The sequence below is a fragment of the Verruconis gallopava genome (assembly GCF_000836295.1).
Source record: "Verruconis gallopava strain CBS 43764 unplaced genomic scaffold supercont1.22, whole genome shotgun sequence".
NCBI lineage: Eukaryota > Fungi > Ascomycota > Dothideomycetes > Venturiales > Sympoventuriaceae > Verruconis > Verruconis gallopava.
This window is the reverse complement of record NW_015622158.1, coordinates 293,140-309,051: the sequence shown is the minus strand read 5'-3', so window position 1 is coordinate 309,051 and position 15,912 is coordinate 293,140. Positions and strand designations below refer to the sequence as shown.

General features: G+C 48.4%; 6 protein-coding genes across 6 annotated transcripts; 3 read left to right on the top strand and 3 right to left on the bottom strand.

The window, feature by feature from the left end:
• Positions 1 to 99: 99 nt before the first annotated feature.
• On the top strand, positions 100 to 1,983 carry PV09_06431 (uncharacterized protein). The gene has a single exon (XM_016360068.1). The coding sequence runs from the start codon at positions 146 to 148 to the stop codon at positions 1,931 to 1,933; it is 1,788 nt and encodes a 595-aa protein (XP_016212150.1). The 5' UTR covers positions 100 to 145; the 3' UTR covers positions 1,934 to 1,983.
• Positions 1,984 to 2,155: 172 nt separating this feature from the next.
• Positions 2,156 to 3,364, top strand: PV09_06430 (uncharacterized protein). The gene is made up of 3 exons (XM_016360067.1): positions 2,156 to 2,488; positions 2,611 to 2,695; positions 2,756 to 3,364. The coding sequence occupies exons 1-3, from the start codon at positions 2,254 to 2,256 to the stop codon at positions 2,976 to 2,978; spliced, it is 543 nt and encodes a 180-aa protein (XP_016212149.1). The 5' UTR covers positions 2,156 to 2,253; the 3' UTR covers positions 2,979 to 3,364.
• A 394-nt stretch (positions 3,365 to 3,758) lies between these two features.
• Positions 3,759 to 5,932, bottom strand: PV09_06429 (uncharacterized protein). Its single transcript, XM_016360066.1, has 3 exons — positions 5,059 to 5,932; positions 4,401 to 4,993; positions 3,759 to 4,339 (listed from the first exon to the last, which is right to left on the bottom strand). The coding sequence occupies exons 1-3, from the start codon at positions 5,723 to 5,725 to the stop codon at positions 3,992 to 3,994; spliced, it is 1,608 nt and encodes a 535-aa protein (XP_016212148.1). The 5' UTR covers positions 5,726 to 5,932; the 3' UTR covers positions 3,759 to 3,991.
• Positions 5,933 to 7,002: 1,070 nt separating this feature from the next.
• Positions 7,003 to 8,725, bottom strand: PV09_06428 (uncharacterized protein; the record flags this gene model as incomplete). Its single annotated transcript, XM_016360065.1, has 1 exon — positions 7,003 to 8,725. The coding sequence occupies one exon, from the start codon at positions 8,723 to 8,725 to the stop codon at positions 7,049 to 7,051; it is 1,677 nt and encodes a 558-aa protein (XP_016212147.1). The 3' UTR covers positions 7,003 to 7,048.
• A 1,216-nt stretch (positions 8,726 to 9,941) lies between these two features.
• On the top strand, positions 9,942 to 11,420 carry PV09_06427 (uncharacterized protein; the record flags this gene model as incomplete). Its single annotated transcript, XM_016360064.1, has 1 exon — positions 9,942 to 11,420. Exon 1 carries the CDS (start codon positions 10,062 to 10,064, stop codon positions 11,418 to 11,420), a length of 1,359 nt encoding a protein of 452 aa, XP_016212146.1. The 5' UTR covers positions 9,942 to 10,061.
• A 470-nt stretch (positions 11,421 to 11,890) lies between these two features.
• PV09_06426 (uncharacterized protein) lies at positions 11,891 to 13,070 on the bottom strand. Its single transcript, XM_016360063.1, has 2 exons — positions 12,694 to 13,070; positions 11,891 to 12,638 (listed from the first exon to the last, which is right to left on the bottom strand). Exons 1-2 carry the CDS (start codon positions 12,969 to 12,971, stop codon positions 11,975 to 11,977), a joined length of 942 nt encoding a protein of 313 aa, XP_016212145.1. The 5' UTR covers positions 12,972 to 13,070; the 3' UTR covers positions 11,891 to 11,974.
• Positions 13,071 to 15,912: the final 2,842 nt, after the last annotated feature.

Genomic DNA, 15,912 nt, shown 5'->3' with positions numbered 1-15,912 from the left:
CCTCAGATATGGTGGGACGCGCGCTTCGCTTAGACTTGCCGCGTTTGACGACCTCCACCAAAAACAGCGCGTCCGAAACTAAGAGGTGAGCGCAAACGCCATCGCAATTGCAAATAACAAAAGCTTGAAAAGAAGTCCATGTACAATGACAAGTGTGGACGAGCTTTTCAAGAAATCAGGCGCTTCTTCATCGACGAAACGCAAGCTCGAAGTGTCTCACGATCCGAGTCAATACTACAAATCTGCCAAACATAGCGCAAACGGTGATGCGACCAGCAGTCGTGGTCACGAAGCTACGGTAGAAGATGGTGAAGAGGATGATGATGTAGAAGCCGGTCCTTCGTTACCTCCTGAAGGGGATGATGGTGGGGATTATGGGCCTGTGGAAGAAGATGACGAAGAGGGTCGGTTTTTTGGCGGCGGCGTCGACTCATCTGCCGCGGCAGCGCTCGACTACCTTGACGAAAGGGAGAAGGAGGACAAGTTTGTCGAAGAAGTATACGACGTAAAGTGGATACGACAACTGGGTATCAAGCTTGAGCGCACCATAAACAAGAACCAAGAGCTGCGGTCCAAGTTCGAGAACGACCCAGCTAAATTCATGGCTTCCGAGGCAGACCTAGACGATCAAATCAAGGGGCTAAGTATTCTGTCTGAGCATCCAGAGCTATACGCTGAGTTTGCGGAGCAAGGCTGCGTGGCGAGTTTGGTGGGATTGCTGTCGCATGAGAATGCAGACATTGCCATCGACGCTATTGAGGCCATATCTGAGCTCATAGACGAGGACGTTCAAGCAACAGAGGAGCAATGGAACGCATTTGTAGAGGCAGCGCTAGAGGCCGATTTACTCGATTTACTCTCCTCGAACTTCAGTCGGCTTGATGAAGGCCAGGAGGCGGATCGCACTGGCATCTACAACGCACTCAGCATACTGGAGTCCTTGGCAAGCAATGTTACAACAGCAGAGAAGGTGGGAAAGGAGACTCAAATAACGAGCTGGCTGCTTCAGCGGATACAAAGAGCGGAGGCGCGCATCGGACAGAATAAATTATATGCTGCCGAAGTGCTCTCTATACTTCTTCAATCTTCCCCGGCCAATTGCATCAAACTCATAGAAGCAGATGCAGTGAATACTATTCTGGAACTACTCGCACCGTACAGGCGACGCGACCCCGACAATGATACTGAAGAGGAGGAATTTATCGAGAATCTCTTTGATGCGTTGATCTGTCTCGTTGACACTGCAGAAGGCAAGGCTAAATTCATCGCTGCTGAGGGCGTGGAGTTGATCCTGATCATGCTGCGGGAAGGCAAAATGACGAAGTCACGCGCTCTTCGCGTCCTTGATCATGTAACAGGTGGTGCGAGCGGAGGAGAGGTATGCGTGAGGCTGGTCGAAAAACAGGGGCTGAAAACATTATTTGGCATGTTCATGAAGAATCCCGACAATGCAACTACAGAGCATCTGCTCGGTATCTTTGCGTCCATGCTTCGCACCCTCCCGGGTGACTCAGCAGAACGAATTCGCCTGCTCGCTAAGTTCATGGAGAAAGACTACGAAAAGATCAGCAAACTTGTCAACATTCGACGCCGCTATTCCGAAAAGCTGCGCAGAGTCGAAGAGCATATTAAGAAGGAACAGGAGGCATTGCCTAAAGAGGATCAAGAATACATGGTTGGCGAGTGGTTCTCTAGGCGTCTGGATGCTGGTCTATTTATAATGCAAACGGTGGATACGATCCTGGCATGGCTCATCGCTGAGGATGGCGGAGCGAAAAAGCGCATAATCCAGCTGCTGAAGGAAGCAGATGGATCATTAACAGACGTCAAGAATACTTTGCAAGACCAGATTGACGGTGTAACGGACGAGGGGGAGGAGGCTCAGGCATTTAAAGAAATGCTCAGCACATTGGTGGAATTTGTACAGGAATAGGACTCTCAGAGCACGTAGATGCAATTCGTTATCTCAAGCATATCTGTTACCAGCTTTTGCTTCTGAATCGATGATTATCCCGCGGTGCATTTGGCAACTGATGAACCTCATCAGTATACGAGTTGTGAACAGAAGAAAGCGTCAGACTAGCTTAAGTTATCACGTGATGGTTACATAAGCGCTCGTCAAAGCGAACAAGCTCCGGTCCGAAAACTTCCTCGCAACACCTTCAACCCACGCCCAGCCATTGATCCAATCCAAACCAACCACTCCACCACCGCCATCCTCATCACCCACACATCTCGGAGCTGGCATCGCAAATGTCCGTTCCAGTATCGCGCGTCCTTGCCCGGCGCCAATGGCAGCAGCTGGCCGCCCGACGATACGCCTCCTCGACTTCGACGGCAGCCAGCACGGCGGCAAAGGAGACGGCATCTAAGGCGAAGGAGGGTCTGTCGAGAGTGACAAGCTCGGCAGGGAGCGTGCTCAACAAAGCAGGCTCCGCTTTGGGAAGCATTGGTGGGAGGACCGGCAGATTGATTGGCTTTGTGAGCTGTATGTGATATTTACTGGAAGCTGTGGTGCCATTGGTACTGGTTGCTCGCTTGAAATAAACGGGAGCGGTGGCGCCATCGGATCATCGCGCAATGCGGAATAGATACTGATGAATTTGACAGCGTTGATCCCGCCTACCATCTACTATTCCAAAGTCGCGCTTGAACTCGCCAAGATTGTGGCTCGGGAACAAAAAATTGCAGTTCCGTATGCTATAATCCCATCATCACTATCTTCTAAACCGTATGCGCTGACATGGATAACCAGATCCTCTGAGGCTTTTGTACAAGCGTATAAATCGGCATGGAACTCGATACGATCTGGTGGCATCAGCAAATCCCTCAGCTCCGTCCGCAGCATGGGCACTGCCCAGATGGTCGGTGCCGGTATCCTCGGAGCAGAGCTGATCGGCTTCTTCTCCGTCGGTGAAATCATCGGACGTCTCAAGCTTGTCGGATACAGGGGCGGGAAGGACCATGACGAGCACTAGTCGGTTATGAGTGCCTGGAAGGTCGCGTTATTTGGCGTGGTTGAAGAGCCGTTTAGAGCGAAGACAATGACAGCAACGACTGCAGCTGACGAGTCCCAGATGCAGTTCGAATCAGCTGGGTAATCTCCTTTTCTTTGTTTCCCAGAAACCTGCACATAAGAACCCAAGTATTCGTCATTAGAGAAAGGCTTTTCTTTTGCCCAAACGATTGTACTGTGTTTCGCGAGGGGGAGACAAAAAGGACCTGTACAACAGTAAAATGGCATTTTGCACTCGATTTGTAGAGATGGTATGAACTCTCAGTCGCAATTCCTCGTCTCCGTCTTTAATTTCAACGTCTCTCTATTCCTTACATCGCCAGTGCGACTGGATTTCTTAAGGCCTGGGAACGACTCTCCTTGAGATCGCCTTATCCAGGGTCATCATCGCTCCCGTTTGCAAAGCAACACGGAGACGCTAATTTGCCAACTCACGAACTTTATCCTCAATCTTTCGTCTCCTCAGGACGAGCGCTTTCTTCTGCCATCGGAGCTGGAGATCTGCGCAGCAATCATACCACGCCTGTGGTTTGTTCCGCTCGACATTCCGTAGTCTTCATTTGAGCTCAGCAGACTTCTACGTACATGTTGCTCAAGCTTTCCCCATAACATGCTTTTGTTGGTGCAAAACTACAACGTAAGATCTGCGGGACTCGACAAAGACCGATTGAATTTTCCATTCTGACGAATGGAAAATTCACAGTGGCTGAGTATAGCGTGTAGAAGCGCTGAGGCAACGGCATCAAAGATGAACGCAATATTCGATTGGCTTAACACTATGGTTAACATTAACAATCTCGTAGAAGACAATATGAAAAAGAGTAAGGATCACAGCTCGGGTATATCATAATTCAGGAGGCTCAGAGGGTTTGTGTGAAGATCGAAAATTTAACAATCCATTTGCTTTTTCATGTTCCCTTGTGCAACCTTCCGCCCTTGTTTACTATGCCCTGTATCCTGTCGGGTTTTGCGAGCTCACCGCCACTGTGGTGCCGCAGTCTTCTCAGGTGGATACCCACCTTTCACTCGGCTTCCTGCGATGTTCTCACCAATCGAGCTGGTGCTGCCGGCCGTATAAGACGGTGGTGCTGCGTTACCGAACCCAACGACAGAGGGTGCACCACTGTCCGGTCCAAAATTGCCGTTGTTGCCGACGACTCCCTTTGCGTCCCCTTTGTGCATGTCGTTGACTGGAATCTCTCCGCCGTCACCGCCACCAACAACGATATCTGCCGTCTGGCCTCCTTTGGTCTTGACCTTTCCGACAATCATGCCCTTGGCCACCGACTTGATGATCGCGCGACGGGACACACCTGTAACGTCCTAAGAATCAAACGTCAGCATCAACTGTGATACTGGAGGAGGGGGTGTTGGGAGGACTCACGATATATACCAATCCAACGTTCTTTATGCCGCCGGCCAACTCAGCCGCCAATTGCCCAGCTTCAGGGCCCCATTTGTGTCCAACAACGGTGCTCGCCGCGGCACCACCACTTGTAAGCAGGTGCTTGCCACTCGTCGCTATGCCATCCATGACCGTGGAGAACGCAATCATGCTCTTGTTCAGCACGCCTGGCTTGGGCTCCTTGCCATTCTTCCTTCGCTCAGAATCTTTTCCGACCATTTTCGCGCTCATATTCTGCGCGTAATCTGTGACCTTGCCTACGGTCTTTGCGCTGAGCCCGGCGATGCTTGTCGTAGCCGAGCTGATCTTGCGCACGCGCGCGTGAGTGGTCTCGGTGAAGGTTATCGGTTTAGTGGCGGGCTTTGTGCGTGCAGTGAAGCCTTCCGCGCCGGAGGTCATGAGATTGGATAGGTACGAGGAGCCTGTGACTATGAGGCGGGATGCGGCGGCGGCGTTTTGCACAATGGACGAGTTCTTATAGGCGGGGTGGTTTGCCAAGCGCAGATATTCCTCTGAGATGGGGGCGACGACAATCTTCTTGCCGTCAGGCGAAATCTGAATCTCAACTGGGTCTACGATTGTCTTTAGTCAGTTTCAAGAGCGTGTCCATTGGACTACAGTGGGCATGATTCTGTACCTTTCTTGCCAGGTTGGACTTTTGAGTCGTCGATGTATTGCGGCTCTTGACTCATCTCGCCCATAACACTGCCATTCTCCTCGTCGATAAGCACAATGTGGCCATGGGATGACGATCCAGTGCCGTGAGCATATCCTTCTCCTGGCTTGTAGTCTGCGGGGTTGTAACTCTTTGTCGGGGTATCATAACCGCTCTTTTCCGAAGGATATGCACCCTCGGCAGACGGCGGCTGTGCCCTCTCCAAGAAGGCGGTACACTGCGCAAGTATCGTCTCGAATGTGTCTACATCCTCCTGGGTACAACGACCGGGTCCCGTTCCGATGGGCGGGAATTCAATTCTCGTAAATGCGCCACTATCGGGTCCCAAGTCCCATCTCGGAATGAGGTACGAGCGCGGCGGCTGGTGATAAATCTGAGTCGTCGCTGGAAGGGGCAGATCGAGCTCGGGAGGTAGATTCAGGTGCAAGTAGAAGTCTTCTTCAGGAGCAGCAGTATCGGTGCCCTGCGTGGAGCTCAGGTCGGCGAAAGGCGAGTTGGTTGGCACCATGAGGAGGGACAGTGTTTGAGGGCCGGAGGGAGTGAGGGGCTGCTCTTCGCCATTTTGCAGGAAATAGGCATGAATGCCGGAGATGCTGTAAAGGAGACGAGGATCGTGACGTCCAGACATTGTCGACGCACCAACTACTCGTCTGTGGTTCGTTCTGCTCAGCGCGGTGGAAGGTTCAGCCTGCGGGAGAGTATAGGTGAACGCAACGAGAGCACGACAGGGTAGAAAGCGGATCTCAAAGCGTCAGAGAGTCAGCCAAGCATGGCGAGTTTTATATCTAACCGCCGCCTGGATCTCCCCTAAACATCGGCCGTCTTGGCCTTCGACGTGCCACACTGCAACACACCCAGCGCTAAGCGTTTACCCTCGCCAATGCCGTGACGTATATCGCTTCAACTCAGCCACAGGTGATCCGCTGTCGTTCACACGTTAAACGTGCCACAATCAGTTAGCCTGAGGCTAGTGCAGCACAATGTTTCCATATCAGGTTAGACCATTGCGGCATGGTGTCACTGCACCGCCACCTGCTGATCTCCGCGCTTAGTCGCTGGTCTCGATTTCTGCCGTGCCAAAACGACACCACCTATCGTCGACAGACTGTTCGACGGCAATGCTTTGAGACGGCAGTGCCTTCGTCGGTAGCCGGTTCTTTGATGCGATCGCATATGCAAGTTCTCGATTCTTGGATCAAATGCGTGCCTACAGGTACTTCCCAAAATGCCGCAGGAACCCCTCTCAGATGAACATAGTGCGCTTTCAATGAAAGATCTTGTCCAAAATGAGCTGTCATTCATATTTTGTGAGTTTCGCAGTGACTTTATTTCTCTGGACACTAGAAAGTCTCATCTAAGGCTGTGCCTTTGCTCCATTTTGTATTCCGAACAAGTCAAGTTGCTATACTCCCGACGTAGCCATCTTGTGGTTCATGCATTTCCCGCGTGGTCTCGGTCGGTTTGTTGGATCTGCAAGATATTTAAGGGGAGAGGAAGCGGCCATCCAAACGGTCGGGCAGGTAAGCCTGCCATGGTTTCAGACACCCACCTTGTCGCCAGCCGCTTAAACTCACTGGCTCAATATCCTGCCAGGCAATGTAACCTTGATATTTCATGTCGCATTTATGATGACAATAGATGATATTAGGAAGATTCCATGTGGCCGGTGTAAATGGCTTTCCTGGGGGAATTTCCTCGGCCTCACTACCTGTGACACAATCGGAGAGCAAGGCGTGCGTCGATATGGCGGCTAATACATTTATGGAAACACACTCATTTAGGGGATAAATTTGAATAAGAGATATTTACTTGGTGGAAGACCGTGGACAAAGCGGGTAACTAAGGTCCTCATTGGAACATTTCCTGCAGTTGAAACAGTTTTTTCTCAGAACCTCTTATTTTTCCCTCTTTTTCCACTACTCTCCCATAAGCCGGAACATTACATTCACCCTTAGAAAGAGAAGGTAGGATCCACTCCAGGCCGGCAATCGAACAATTGCCCTAGCTTATTCCTGAGCCAGCATCTTTCGCCACGACACCACCCATCATTGCCGATTCGTTCGAAGTACGTGACCATGGACGTGCGAGGCAGCACAGTAGACAAAATCTGGCATAACTTAAACATAGTGTACCCGGGCTCGCTAATGGCCGATACCATGGCGGCAAATAAACGTGACTTGTCGGTGAATTTGCAGTCACCCTGCCCGTCCAAAGCTTCCGTCATGAAGGTTGCATAAGCTCTACGGTAACGCTGAAAGTCTTCGATAGTTTCCTTTATGTCACCATTCCACGTAGAGTCGTGCGAGTTATATTCGCGACTAAGCCAAAGAGGAGTAGCTGCCCAGCCAAGGTATCGTGGAACTGTGCATGCTTTGTCCCAATCCAGGAAGCCCGTAACATTATTCTCGTCGTCGATGAGAATATTTTGCCAGTCAAAGACAGGTGGCGCTAGGACAAATGTTTCGTGCTCGAATTCCTCATTCTTCTCTCCACTTGTGTTGCTGTACTTCTCATCCTTGTCATCTTCATCAGCCGTTACGCTTGCTTCAACAAGACTCTCGGCACTCTCTTCGTACATGCTCTGAAGATATTCGTAATCATCATGTAAGAATTGAGGCCCCTCATTTTGTTGCAGGTATTCGTCAGCTTCAACTTCTTCGCTTCCGAAGAGAATTGTTGACTTATGAAATGGTAAACAGTCCAGGAGAACTTGGAGAACCTCATGCTGACCTTGAACAATTGGTGAGACTTGCTGTCCGTATTTGCGGCATGGATGTTCTTTCCACCACCTCGATAAGCACTCCTGATAGTGAGAGTATGAATCCCTATATGGTGGTAGTAATTCCACCCGATGCTGGAATGAGCCAGTGCACTCGTGCGCCACATACAACGGTCCTATCTTTGGCTCGCAGTCATCTGATTCTTCAAAGTAAAGACACCCACCAGCATCGAAGGACAATGCAGACAGCTTGGTCATGGCATACGCAATCGATTTGAGGATAGCCATTCGCTGAGCCTCGCGGTCAGGAGATTCGGAAATTTCATGCCACACTCTGCATACCGGGCGTCCTTCTAAGAAAGTAGTCAACATGTATGGGTGACCCAGCATATTATCACAAGTCCCGCTGTACAATAGAACCTCTGGAATGGGAAGCCCTGTTTTGCGCCGGACGTAATTCATCGTGCAAGCCTGCGAGCGGAGGGCTGTTGCGTCGACGTCAAGCCAGTGACCTTTGATTCCCCGTGCCGGTACACGTACGATGTACTTAGCGCCATCAACAAACTGCACAACGTGCACCTGATTGTGAGAACCTTCGTGAATATTGACAATCTCGCACATGTTTCCGTGCTGATTGCCCAGATGTGAGATCGCCAACTCCTTCAACTTGTCGTGAGGAATCTGGAGCCTTTCACCGAGCCGCCGAGCTTCAACGCCTTCGGAGGTCCTCATGTTTAGATCATGGCTTTCGTCATCTGGTAATACAATTGCCGTAGGTCTAGTGCTGTTTACATTGTTGTGATAGACGTCGTCGTCAATAAAATCTTCGATGATCCCGAGAGACTGTATTAACGTGTCGCACAATCGCGAGATAGAGCGCAAAAGGTGTTCTGCTGGAACGTGGTCCATGACCCCTGGAAAGCAACTTGGCTCTAAACGATGAACTCTAGCAGTCTAGTAGAAAAAAATGTATCAATATTTAAAGGCTGATATTCTTTGTTTTTGGCACTCAGCGAAGATCTTCCATGCTTCGCTAGTCACATCTTTTGACTATTCCAAGTTCTTTCAACTGTCTTTGAAAGAGGCGTTGCAACAGGTCCAAAAGGGTTTTTACAATCTTTTCGTTTTCTTTCTCAGTTAAAGTAATAAGCGTCTGCATGTGAATCGAAACGCAAACTCTATTCGTTGCAATCGTTGTCATGTACCAGTACAAGTAATCTATTCGCTTTATCGCCTAACATGATGAACAGAGGTCCCATGACTGGATTTGAAACTAAAGACATCCTGTGGAGGCAATCAAATCGATGGTGTTGCAGGATAATCTCACAAACATATCCAAGTTAAAGAAAGAAGACAGAAGAAGGGAGCATGCATACTGTGAGTACACAGCAGGGGTTTTCCCCGATAAATTCGTCTATATTGTCCAATATTGTAATATCTTTAGGGAAATGAATGGGCACTAGACTCAAAAACCTCAACTGGTGTAAGAACAGCATAGGTACTTTACAGAATTTTGGACATGAATGCAAAATCCTATGTATTTGGGGACAATGGCAACCACTGCGCATTATATCTTTGACAATGTGGAATTCGATAAGCTCATTTCCTCCATTTAAAGCTGAAAACAACCTTGTAAGGAGACCATGGTAATTCAATCAGAGAAGAATGAACTGGCGCGAAAATTATTGTAATGACTCTCACATCTCTTTAGATGTGGGAGCTACTGAAACTTTTTTTATTTTTTCGAAAAAAATGTAGGAAGATGGTTTCATACACAGTGGTTTCGAGACCATCTCGTACATTGCCATAAATGATCCATGCACGTGGCTCTTAGTGCTTACCATTTAGAAACAGGCTGCCTAATTGTTTACATCAGCATAACTGATTTTCGACAATTCCTTCGTTCTCCTGAATATATCTTCTCTATGCCTATGTCGTTTTGCCTCGCCCGATTCTTGGACGAATAGTCCTGCACCAAGCCTTACTCCATCTTATTCTATCTGAGAGCATGAACGCTGTATCACGCTTAGTTCAGAAAAGAACACGGGAAAGCACATCAAAAGTACGGACTGGTTGTAGCACATGCAAGGCCCGTCACATTAAATGTGATGAGGAAAAACCAGTCTGTCGCCGATGCACTGTTGGTGGACGGCGATGCCAATACAACGCCGTTCGACGGTCGCAGCCAGCTCGGAATGTAGTCACGATCTATCTCCCACCAACTCAGAGCCAGCCAACGTTCTTTATGAGCTCCGATGGGCTTGAATTTTTCCACAAGAATCTCGCTGTCAAGTTCGATGGACAATTTGACTCTGAATTCTGGAGCAAACTTGTAATGCAGCTGTCGCACTCAGAACCATCGATACGACACGCCGTGTCCGCAATCAGTTTGATTCATCGAGATGTTGAATCTTCTATGAGGAGCCCGTCAGGCTATGTTAACGCAGATCCCAAAATCCAAAGAGAGTGGCGTGCGGCGACACAATACCTGGCAGCCCGAATTTCATCACGCCCTGACTCGAACCTAGTGCCACTTGTCTGCTGTCTCTTATTTACCTGTATGGAATTCCTCAAAGGAAACGTCAATTTGGCTCTGCTGCACATCAAAAGTGGCTTTAGGATCCTAGAAAACATTCGCGAAGCCAACGAATCCATACAAGTAACGCAAGGAAGGCCTTCTCGAACTGAAGAAGACGACATTCAAAAGCATGTCATACCAATGTTCTCGAGACTCAACTCTCTGTGTACGCTTTTTGGCCTGGTAACCCCACCTATGTACTCTCTAGAAAGCAAAGACGAAATTCCTCACAGAGATATTAGAGATTCGAGAGAGCATCTGTTCGAAATCTTGGACCCTGCTATTCGATTTGTCCGTTTAATTGCCCAGAAGGCAGCAATGCTTGAAGTTCAAATGGATGACTGCGTGGAGCAAATTAAGCTGCAAAAAAGGTTAGACAGGTGGCGTAACCAGCTGGATGATCTACAATTTAGAATGAAGGAAGCAGGCCAGCCCATCAAAGAGTGTGCGGTCAATGTGCTTCTCGTTCAGTATAAAGTTATATATATTTGGCTCAGAGTCTGCATTACAATCGAAGAATCAGCTACGGATGCATACATTGCGGAATTCGAAGAAATTGTGCATCTCGCAAGCGAGATTGCCTCATATGGCATGGAGGAGCAAGGTCCGCAAGCGCTGTCCTTTGATATGCAGCTCATTGGTCCTCTATACTATGTGGCTGTCAAATGCAGACATTCGGGACTGAGAAGAAAGGCGCTAGAACTGTTGCGACTGGCGCCTCGGAGAGAGGGACTTTGGAATGCTCATCATGCCTACGTAACGGCGAGGCGAATAATTGAGCTTGAGGAAGCTCAGCTGGATACAAAAGGGCTGCCATACGAATCCGTGCGCCTATATGGTGTCCATCTGCCGGCTGAAAACTCGAGAATATATGATGTCGGAGAGCTTCCAGCAGACTTCAGAACATTTGATATCGACATCGTGCCCAGCCCCGCATGTCCTGGTGCCATTCAGGTTGAATTTCGAACAAAGCCATGGGGTCCCTTGGGACAATGGCATACATTCAAGGAGAGTCTCAACCTCTAAAAGTAACGATTATCTGCTCTGTGTTTTCCTGGACGCTGGGCAAGCTAAAATCCGCTCAGCAATCACTCGTCACTGCGAGGATTGCATTGAGCAAAGCCGCTGTCTATGTGGATGTCCATGAGTATACTTTCCCGATGGCTTTTGGAAGCACGATAAAGAGAACAATCATGTCTATTCTCTAGAGATTTATTTGAAATCTTGTGTCAATTCTTTTTCCTTTAGACATAAGGACCAAAGAAGCTTTGCCGCCGGGCCTTCCATAACAAGGGATGAGGAGACCTTGCCCTCTTATCACATTTTCCTTTGGTCACAAGGCAGTCAATCGCGATCAACCGACAAAAGGTATTCAAATTGATTACATAGCAAAGAAGATTCTAGGCTTATTGGTATACGAATTATCTAGTACCGCTTTACTAGATCAGAAACGCTAAGAACAAATCGTTCAGTATTTATGTTATGAGTATGATGAGAGAGACTTTATGCACATTATCATGAGAAACTATTTGTGTTGATGGAACCGATGCTGTTAGACATGTCTTTTCAGTCTACCCCATTCACTTCTGGCTTAGCATTTCCGTTTCATCCACGCTGGGAGTAGAACCTGCAGATTTTGGGCGTCCCCTCAAAGACCATACCGCGTCAGTCCACTTTCCATCGAAGGAAATTCCAGGATGGAAGATCGTTAGGACGCCCACGGCTATGATGATCATTGGACCTTCGAAAACCATGAACAATGGTTCGTCGTTGGCAATTGAGCCGCTGAAACCTTGTTGCAATTCAGCAACACGATATACGGAGCGCATGAAAATGAGTACAACTGCCAGCCACAAGGCGCATTGAAACCAGAGGAATCTCTTAGATGCCCTCAAATCGATGAACCGCATGTCCTTGTGATGGTTGTCGGTCTTACTCAGCCGGAAAATGAATTCAAGCCACAACCCCATGAAAACTAGGAGAGAAAACACCTGGAAGACAAGACCGGCAAGCATAATGTTTCGGCCCGCATTACTACCGGCTACGCCATTTGCTGTTGCGGCAATGCCACCACCGGTACCCTGGAGGACAAGCGAGAAGAAATCGCAAGACATGAAGACAATGCTGTACGTTCGCGGGCTGAAGCGAGAAATGTGTTGACCGTAGACGATGACGATGCGAGAGAGACAAAGGTAGATGGAGCCAGCTAAGAATGCGGGACCGATCGTCAGGGGCACCAGATAGCTGTCCCAATGGTTTAGATTTGGCTGCAGGAGTTCACGATGGATTCGAGCCTTACATGATGAAGTTGTTGAAGTCGAACGGATTGTTGTGTAGCATTATTCTGCCCGCGTATCCGACAACTTCGAGAACTAGGCCACATATCATGCCGACCATGAATCCCCAAGTTTTGAATCGGATTCCCAGCCCGGTCTGTACAATAAGGAGCAAGCCCAAAACCGCAGCATAGACAGCATTTCCAGGAATGGTAGGCAAATACTGTATATGGGCACAGGTCATAGGACATGTCGATATGGTGCAATTGGTCGTGTCAAGAAGAGGGCAATCTCGAGGCATTCTGAATCTTGTAGCGGATTAAGAAAGGCGAGAAGAAATGGAAGGAATTGAATGAATTGAAATTGTGCAAAGCTCAGCAGCAGATGCAGTTGTCTGATATGATACAAGAAGCACAGAATCCGTACTTATATATCAGTTCGGTATCGGGTTCTTCAAATTTGATGAACATCTTGGCCCGTAAGGAGCTGTTGTCGTAATTCGCAGCCACGCACGGCAGAACAGGGCAGGACAGATACGGACGGGGCTGACACCGAAAAGCCGTGTGTTCTGCATAGAGATATGGTATGTAAAAGCCGGGACCTGTGGGGTCTGGTAGGCCAACAAGGCTGCAGTGTTCTGAAATTCCTTTCTCAACGCAGTAGTAAGCAGCGCAGGGCCAGCGAAACAACAACGGCCTTCAGGTGGCTTATCAAATGATCGACGACCTCGTTCAAATCTAACCGTGCTCAGTTTGGCCCCCGCTGCGGACAGTTGATGATTGGTGCGCATTGCTACCTCGTAGCTGTCTAACCAGAAGCAGGAGTGGAACCAAAACCCACCTGGCGAGGCGAAGCAAAACGGACCGTCCACTGCTAGCAATTGCCCGTTCCCGATGCTTGATGCTATTTGCGAACCTGATACCTTCAATCGAACGCCACGCAGACGTGGTTACAAGCTTTGCCCGAGCTTGCTGCCGCGTGCTGGATCCTTCAGCACGGCCAGGGTCTAGCTCTGGAGTTTAGTTCCGCCGTGCCCGACCAAGACACCACATATCGCCTAACGATTCCCAAAGGCACAGCTGTTCGACGAATACGAGATGACGCGGCCACATCTTGACAGGTCTTTGGCGTGTTCATACTCACTCCGTGGCTCAATGCTCAGATGGGATTCCTGTACGGTCTTGGATGAACCGTGCTGCCGTTGGCACTCACACATGTGGCTTAATCTCCAGATTCTCAGAGCCCGGATACATTAGACAGGGATGAGGGTGCAGAGAGCATCATCCTTAGCGATGTAGGAAAACACGAGGAACCACGCAATGGATCCGACGATAATTGATGCAGGATTTGAGACCGCGATTTCAAGTGCATTATTCTAGCCGATCTAGCCGTGTCATAAGCCCATCAGTGACATCTATTGGTACTTATTCTGCTGCCTAAAAAGGGGGCTTTTTCCATCCAAAATTCCACGACGACTTTTTCCTCTCATAGCCAGAGCGTTTGCTGTATACCGGAGATGGACAGAGTTACGTTGTGGGGCCATCAACGGTCCTCTTGTTTTTCAGCAGCTTGGCGATTAGTTGAGCTAGTCGGTAGATCACCACGAGATTCAATCTATCTATCCGAAATGGATTCTCAACAACAGTTCAGAAGCGTAGTCGAAAGCCTTGCTCGAGGGAGCTTTTCCATTAATGTCTATCCGAATATTCAAGCGGCTCTAAAAAACCCTCTCAGCTTCTCCTGAATACTACACTTCTTCCCCCCCTATCTCCAGCTTCTCATTCGATTCCACCACTAGATTATGAGCGTTTAGCGGTGAAACATTTCCAACATGGATTATTTCAGTTGTAATACGAGGGCAGTAACGAGAGCTTCAATGTCCCCCCAGCGGTAATTTGAACAAGCACTCGAGCCCTCATACTGTGTTTACAACCACAAGTCGGCCGATTCCAGTCCTAGGTGTCCGCTCTATGCTTCCCCTCTCTCATAGCTCCGTCTACAAGATGTACAGAAGACGCTGCCTGTACAGGTGAGGAGACACGTGGTGGTTCGAATTCATGACGTCTTCGACTTCGCTACACTTGAATTTCTAAGATATGAATACGTATTATCGTCTACAATAGACAGTGGTTCATGCCTGGAGCCCTTGTCCGAAACTGACCATTCTTCGCAGACATACTTGATGTCGACGGAGTCCCTAACCGAGGTAAGTATACCTCTAAAAACGATATGTTAAATCGTGTTCTGAAAACTGTAAGGTCATTAGTTGATGTCGAGTTTTTGATTCACGACAAGTTTCTTCTTACAGTAGCCTCAATGAGTTCATGAATACATGAATGGCCTATATTCTGCAGCGAGGCTTGCTATGGGAAGCTACCTTGGGGAGGAGAAATCTATAACAATTTGGCGTCAGATATTGGTGCTATCAATGTTAATTAGGATTTCACTAATGTCTTTCAGTGCGACATTTTCAGTCCTTGTTTTGCCTCATATAGCACTCCTCGAGAACTGTCACAAACTACGACGGCCAACCGAGTTAAGTCTACGGCCGACAAAACATTTTTAGGAGATACAATGTGTATACGCGATTCAGAAAGAACGTCAAACACAATCGAAAACCGGGCCGTCAGATTTACACAAAGAAGCGGAAAGCCTCGCAATTTGCGAAAGGGGCAGAGGTTCGTAGGCTAGCTACGGAATTTCTTAATTCTCCAAGGAAATGAACTCCACCCAATAGATTTTCCCGGACTACGATCAGCGTAGTCTCATGTTGGGCTGCAAGTGTGACTGATCCTTTTGTGAAATGGAACATCCATATCAAGGGATTTTCGATTTGAAAATTCGGGCCAAAGGCATAGTGTTTTCTTTTTGCCTATTTCCCCAATTCACGCATGAGAGCAAATTTGTGAAAACTTTGCAAATTTCCGTACGCATCTGAGTTTTGCGCGAAACAATTCTACTGTGGTTAATGATCGAGATGATATGGACATATCCAATTCATTCGACCATTTAGATAGGTTGATATCATGGCCAGGTTACAAGTCAAGGATGTTCAACAAGAGATGCCTCACAGCTTCTTACCCAGAATTTTCAAATACAGCGGGATTGGCATGCGTTGCAGAATGACTAGCATGATTGACACGAAGATTGAATCTCCAGACCGGATAGATCGCAGAGTCTCGGGCGTTATGAAATATCGCCGCCCGCGTTCTTTGTGATCAGATGTAGACAATGGGAGGTCT

What these genes read in the sequence shown, in the direction of transcription:
- PV09_06431 (XM_016360068.1), top strand. Translation starts at nt 146, where the DNA reads ATGACAAGTGTGGACGAGCTTTTCAAGAAATCAGGCGCTTCTTCATCG.
- PV09_06430 (XM_016360067.1), top strand. Translation starts at nt 2,254, where the DNA reads ATGTCCGTTCCAGTATCGCGCGTCCTTGCCCGGCGCCAATGGCAGCAG. An exon ending in ATTGATTGGCTTTGTGAGCT is followed by an intron (nt 2,489 to 2,610) that starts GTATGTGATATT and finishes TGAATTTGACAG; the next exon opens with CGTTGATCCCGCCTACCATC. An exon ending in GAACAAAAAATTGCAGTTCC is followed by an intron (nt 2,696 to 2,755) that starts GTATGCTATAAT and finishes ATGGATAACCAG; the next exon opens with ATCCTCTGAGGCTTTTGTAC.
- PV09_06429 (XM_016360066.1), bottom strand. Translation starts at nt 5,725, where the DNA reads ATGTCTGGACGTCACGATCCTCGTCTCCTTTACAGCATCTCCGGCATT. An exon ending in AGTCCAACCTGGCAAGAAAG is followed by an intron (nt 4,994 to 5,058) that starts GTACAGAATCAT and finishes AGACAATCGTAG; the next exon opens with ACCCAGTTGAGATTCAGATT. An exon ending in ACGTTGGATTGGTATATATC is followed by an intron (nt 4,340 to 4,400) that starts GTGAGTCCTCCC and finishes TTTGATTCTTAG; the next exon opens with GACGTTACAGGTGTGTCCCG.
- PV09_06426 (XM_016360063.1), bottom strand. Translation starts at nt 12,971, where the DNA reads ATGCCTCGAGATTGCCCTCTTCTTGACACGACCAATTGCACCATATCG. An exon ending in GACTTCAACAACTTCATCAT is followed by an intron (nt 12,639 to 12,693) that starts GTAAGGCTCGAA and finishes CCATTGGGACAG; the next exon opens with CTATCTGGTGCCCCTGACGA.